The sequence below is a fragment of the Mizuhopecten yessoensis genome, unplaced genomic scaffold (genome assembly GCF_002113885.1).
Source record: "Mizuhopecten yessoensis strain PY_sf001 unplaced genomic scaffold, ASM211388v2 scaffold716123, whole genome shotgun sequence".
NCBI lineage: Eukaryota > Metazoa > Mollusca > Bivalvia > Pectinida > Pectinidae > Mizuhopecten > Mizuhopecten yessoensis.
Window position 1 is genome coordinate 51,683 of NW_018479959.1, and position 6,576 is coordinate 58,258.

The following is a 6,576-nucleotide window of genomic DNA, read 5'->3' on the forward strand; positions in this document are numbered from 1 at the left end:
AATGCTAGTTAACCCTCTTTAAGCAATAAATCAGCTTTGAAACAAAAATGTTCACGTGTGTTGCGATAGAATTGAAGCTGCTTTAATATTTTGTTCTATATAACCATTCATGAAGTAGTGATATATGGACTAATTTCGTACAGGACGCATAAACTCGCACGTACAAATAAATTTGTCACTCCAAATATCCATTCTAGTTGAAAACCAATGCCGGTCCTTTCAATCAGAATTTCGATCAGTACTCGGCGCCTGTTGGATTGTAAACACCCCTTTGACCCGTCCCTGTTTACAGTGTACATTACAATGATGACATTATGTTTTATGTAAACTTGTGGGATGTTATTAATGTGTCTATAAGCCATGTGTTAGTTGTATCAAGGACAATTTTTCCAACATCACGTGATATAGAATATATGTCGCTGACTCACTTGACATCAAGTCTGGGTATCTGCTGATATACGTTACTAATCTGGGTAAAGAATCTAAGATAAGCTATCCTCACATTGTAGAGTACAGTTTTGAGATAGTAACATACTATTATATTGCTATTTTACCTTGACTGTGACAGCCATTGATAACGGTCCACTGTTTAGGAGGAAGTTATACTTGTTTATAAAGATTATATATATTTATTTGGATGATAATATAAGTCATAATGACCAATCGGAGAGGTAAGTAAAACATTAATGACATGTTATATAAATAACGTAGAGGCATTGTATATTTCTAGGTCAACGACATGTATGTATACCTGTCGTAGACACCTGATCAATTTTAACTGCGGTAAGCATTTTTTTCTTCAAGATAAAATCGAGGACCTAGAATTTTGTATACATGATAAATAACCGTCATTCTTTGTGAAATGTCTATACATAACAAAACGTTGTTGTTTAAGTTGGCCATTAAGTGATAAATTGATACTCACTCAGGTAATATGGCTTGACTTGTATCAAAAGTCTTGTTAGCTTGATGAATTATTGTTAAATATCAAAACAAAATACATGTCATCATTCTCGAGATTTGAAGCATTTTATTACATTTTTCTCGACAAATGCATCTCCATGGACATACACCCTTATGATATTTACAAGTTTAAATGGTGTTTTTTCCTGAAATGAACATACAAAAAGTGAGTTTTTCATCAGTTATTAAAAAAAATTCTGAAATTTAGTGTGCATGTACCTCAATTATGTTTGAGAAATATTGGAGGAGGATTATTTTGTGACAGGGATTGTTTAATGCTAACAGAATGTATTATTGAATTTGATATACAGTTTGGTGTGGCAGCCATATTGGAATGTCCTTAAGACTCTGTGTTTGTATGGTGGCCGTAGCCGTGCAGCTTATGTCACGTGACACCAGGAGAAAGCCTTGTATATAAGATAACTGAACGTATTTATTTACAGCTTTGCCAAAAGTAGTGACAATACAAACATACAAACATTGCACTGAATCGCTCTCTTAAATCTGGTGGAAATTGGCAGTGACAAACGTGGCTATTCGCCCCTTGTTGTGTTATATTGTGAAAACAGAAGTAACCCCGTTATATTATTTTAATAATCAAAGCCGGGACGTTTTACGTATATGTGAGAAATAGGATGTACTAAAACGGGTTTTTTTATGGAGGAACCCGGACATTTTGAAAACGATATTTTTTCTAAATATTAATGTGGCAGTAATCATATCATATCTGCTTCATCTAGATGAAGATATCGCCAATGGACAATTCCTTCAAAGTTGTGACAAAAGAGGGAACTGCATAGAAGTGTGCAAGTATGGAGAAGATTTTATTCCAACAGCCATTTTCAAGATGGGCCATATCCCAGACCCACGCACACATTTTCCACTCCTGCGAGACATGCAGATTCGAGATGACGACATTTTACTCTGTGCTTACATGAAGGCAGGTGAGTTATAAAACATGTTTTTAGTTTTACTTCTGGTAGATATTCCAAAAGCGTCAACACAAAAATATCAAAGTTAATTAAAAAGACAGAACCTAGCAGTTACCAAGGAATTAGATCAGAATAAAAACTGTAGTAATATTGCTCCAGAAGGTTAAGCGTTTCCAAAACCGTCGTGGCACCCGTAATAGTGTTCTTCATATAAAGGATGATCAAAGATAATGACGAAGATGCGTTTAAAGTACACGATGAAATTGTTAAGAAAAACAATGATGTGTTATTTTCATGCGAATGAAGCTACTGTTATTGCATAACAAAAACCTATGTCTGTTGCCTAGGTACTCACTGGGTGTGGGAGATCATCGCGATGTTGACCGGACAATCGACAGAGTATGCAGCGGGTCCTAAGGAAGACACAATGATCGAGTTTCGTTCAGTGGAAAAGCTTGACGCCCTGCCATCGCCAAGGATACTCAACACCCACATACGGTTTAACAATATCCCAAAAGGTCTGATCGAAAGGAAGTGCAGGATTGTATTTGTAGTCCGAAACCCCAAAGATATAGCTGTATCTATGTACAACCACATATCAGCAAAGGGGTCTGCCTTCGCTTACAAAGGAAGTTTTGATGACTTTTTATCCTTATTTATGAGTGACGTAGGTAAGTTGATAGCTACGAAAGATAATAGAATAATGTCTTGAAATGTCAAACTTCAGAGATTTAAATATTAAATAGAAAAATCATATTTTGATAAGTCGATATCCGGATTTGTATAGGATACTATGGCAAGCCAAGTTGTCATGTATTCATGGAGCAATGTTGATCAGTACTTAACCAACTTATATAAGATATCTTATATATTATATAAGATGTCTTATAAACATATCAGATATCTTATTTAAAGTTTATGAGATATCTTATATCTTTTATAAGATATCTTATATAATATATAAGATATCATACCTTTTATAAGATATCTCAATTAATTTTCTTTATAAGATATCTCATAAAGAAAATTAATTGAGATATCTTATAAAGACCGAGACTCTCGCGAGACGGACAAGGAAGAAATGTTTGAAAATGACTGCTCCCGTTGTAAGGTCACATCCGTTTTCGTTGGCGATAGTTTGGTTAAGTACTTGATCAAAATTGCTCCATGAATATAGGCAGCCATTTTCGATCAAATCCTCTCCGAACCCTTCCGTTATCGATATGTTCTGAGCGCTGTGGGGGAGGGTTTATTATCTCAAATTCATATCTCGTTCTATATAAGATATCTTATAACCGAATTATATAAGATGTCTCGTTTGATTTAGTTTATAAGATATCTTATATATTATATAAGATATCTTATAAAAGATATAAGATATCTCTTCTTTTTTTATAATATATCTTATATCCTTTATGAGATAAATATCTTATATAATATATAAGATATCTTATATCTTTTATGAAATATCTTATATAAGATATAAGATATCTTATAAAATATATAAGATATCTTATGAAGAAAAGTATATAAGTTATCTCATAAAGTATATACGATATATCATAAAGGATATAATATATCTGATTTAATTATGTAAGATATCTTATATAATTTGGTTAAGTACTGGATTAACATTGCTCCATGAATAAATGACAACTTGGCTTGCCATAGAATACAGTGGTATTTCATCTTTAGGAAGCAATATTTAACTAACAGTGCGATGAGTCATATATCAGCAGACATTACTCTAGAACGGTTGTTGTCATAGTTCAATTAACCACATGAAGTTTAACATATCTTATTATCATACGCTAAATACAATGATAAGGTTTATCATTGTCATTTCTGAACTCGAACATACTCATCTGTATAAATTTGCTAGTGCTGAAATAAAACCAACAGGGGGAACGGTGTTGTTTGTGGTGATTCGGGTACCAAAGAGATGACGTATTACTAAGATGTAGGAAGAGCGTGACAATTTCGATTTTCCTATCGTTAAGTTTCCCTTTCTTGATAATTACATCCTTTACAAACTTAAGCTGTTTATTTGTTACTTCCCTTGTTTTTGTATAATATCCATTAGTATACCTTGCTTTTTCTTTGTTACTTCCCTTGTTTTTGCAATGTGGACGTGACATTACTTGGATTTGACCAAAATTAATAGCGGAAACGGCAATGAAGCAAAAAATGCATCCCCTTCCGGATCACCTGGTCTTATATTCCTTGCGCCTTTTCAAGCGTTACCATATAAGTGTTTCCTTTTCCATATCTTGCCACCGGTTTTGTCGATTTAAAGTTCGAATTACGGTTTTGTAAGCATTTCATTTGGGCATTATCTTGTTTGTCTTTTCTGTAATACAAATTAGTTCCGCACAACGCGTGGCCGGGCTATATGACGGGATGGGAAACTGACTTTGCGTTGCATCCAGACGTTCCCCGTCACATTATATACTACGAGGATCTAAAACAGGTAGGTCGAGTAGGTGATCCTGATCAGATCATTTCTAACGCCATAATCGACTTCACGCATAGATATATTGCCAAAAACTGTTAACACAACGTCAATCTTTGTAAACTGGTTTGATCTAACTTTTTCTGTTTCTTTCACAGTCGCATACTAGGTGTATCTGCTCAGATTGTTTCTAACGCCATAATAGACTTACATTATGACAAATATATTTGTTTACAATTACTATCCAAATGAATATTGTTGGCGTTTGCAATTTGGTTTGATTTGACTCTTTTACTCCCACAGCTGTAGAATTAAGTGAAAGTCAATCGTATCAATGGACGGTTTAAAGCACATTTCCGTTTGCACTTGCCATATTTTTTTACTATTACACCTTTCTCTTACAGAACCCGGTTCATGAAGTTAAAATGTTAGCATCTTATCTGAATGTGACATGTACAGACTCATTCATAGATGAAATAGTTGACAAGTGTTCATTTGCAAAGCTGAAGGAGGGTAAAGCTGGCAGTCCTAAAAATATGAAGTGGAACTTCCTGTACCGAAAGGGTAATGTATACTTTGTAAAGGTTGTAACATCTTGTTCTAGGTACAGATTATGTGTACATTGTTACTAGTGTAATGTACTGTTCTAGGTAAAGGTAATGTGTGTCGTGTACATTGTTACTAGTGTAATGTACTGTTCTAGGTAAAGGTAATGTGTGTCGTGTACATTGTTACTAGTGTAATGTACTGTTCTAGGTAAAGGTAATGTGTGTCGTGTACATTGTTACTAGTGTAATGTACTGTTCTAGGTAAAGGTAATGTGTGTCGTGTACATTGTTACTAGTGTAATGTACTGTTCTAGGTAAAGGTAATGTGTGTCGTGTACATTGTTACTAGTGTAATGTACTGTTCTAGGTAAAGGTAATGTGTGTCGTGTACATTGTTACTAGTGTAATGTACTGTTCTAGGTAAAGGTAATGTGTGTCGTGTACATTGTTACTAGTGTAATGTACTGTTCTAGGTAAAGGTTATGTGTGTGGTGTAATTGTAACAGTTGCAATGTACTGTTCTATATAAAGGTAATGTGTGTCGTGTACATTGTTACTAGTGTAATGTACTGTTCTAGGTAAAGGTTATGTGTGTGGTGTAATTGTAACAGTTGCAATGTACTGTTCTATATAAAGGTTATGTGTGTCGTGTACATGTTACCATTGTAATGTATTGTTCCAGGTAAAGGTAATGTGTGTCGTGTACATTGTTACCGTTTTAATGTACTGTTCTATATAAAGGTAATGTGTGCTGTGTATATTGTTACAATTGCAATGTACTGTTCCAGGTAAAGGAAATGTGTGTGGTGTACATTGTCACAATTGTAATATTTTGTTCTACAGAGTTCTGTGTGAAGTTAATACAAATCAACACAATACCTCCCACACGCTATATCTGGAACAATCACGTGGCATTTTTGTCTTATGCTGTGTCTGAAAACTTATCCTTACTTAATAAAAAAAATCATCAGTATTACATAACCACATAGAAGTTGATATCCTTATTTAATTTAAGCATACCTTACTTGATATACAATGACAAGTACAAGTGTTTTGTGTTTTAGGTGAAGTAGGGGAATGGAAGAATTGGTTCACAGTGGCACAAAATGAAGAATTTGACAGGTTTTTACAAACTTCAACAAAAGACTCAAATTTTGTTTATAAATATACAATATAATGTATTTAGCGGAGTATACCCAGGTACTGTCTTGTTTAACAGAGCATTACAGAAAAACAAACTAAAGCGTCAAACTAACATCAAGCGTATTTTAAAAATAAATTCAAATTGATAATTCTATTGATTGTTAACTTATGCTTTTAAACAGAGAAATGGTTTGACCATGATTTCAATCATTAAACTAACTTTGGTTTGACTTGTAACATCAATAATTACACTTATTTTGGTTGAACTTCAAACGTCAAACACGACATTAACCCTAACCCTTACCCTAACCCTAACCCTAACTGGATCATCAAACATAACACTAACCCTAGCTGGATCAATGACACTAACCCCAGCTGGATCATCAAACATAACCCTTACCCTAGCTGGATCATCAAACATAACACTTACCCTAGCGGGATCATCAAACATAACATTAACCCTAGCTGGATCATCAAACAACACTAACCCTAGCTGGATCGTCAAACATAACACTTACCCTAGCTGGATCCTCAAGCA

General features: G+C 34.2%; 1 protein-coding gene across 2 annotated transcripts; it reads left to right on the top strand.

Moving 5' to 3' along the window:
* The first annotated feature begins 532 nt into the window (after positions 1–532).
* LOC110441769 (sulfotransferase 1C4-like) lies at positions 533–6,156 on the top strand. Of its 2 annotated transcripts, none has more exons than XM_021485015.1 (6): positions 533–671; positions 1,704–1,907; positions 2,243–2,566; positions 4,262–4,365; positions 4,752–4,911; positions 5,960–6,156. In XM_021485015.1, the coding sequence occupies exons 1-6, from the start codon at positions 656–658 to the stop codon at positions 6,070–6,072; spliced, it is 921 nt and encodes a 306-aa protein (XP_021340690.1). In that variant the 5' UTR covers positions 533–655; the 3' UTR covers positions 6,073–6,156. The 2 variants fall into 2 exon arrangements, with proteins under 2 accessions (XP_021340690.1, XP_021340691.1); XM_021485016.1 differs by having other exon boundaries at positions 4,851–4,911.
* Positions 6,157–6,576: the final 420 nt, after the last annotated feature.

Coding starts and splice junctions, on each gene's coding strand:
- LOC110441769 (XM_021485015.1), top strand. Junction 2,567..4,261: donor CTTATTTATGAGTGACGTAG/GTAAGTTGATAG, acceptor AATACAAATTAG/TTCCGCACAACGCGTGGCCG. Junction 4,912..5,959: donor GAACTTCCTGTACCGAAAGG/GTAATGTATACT, acceptor TTTGTGTTTTAG/GTGAAGTAGGGGAATGGAAG.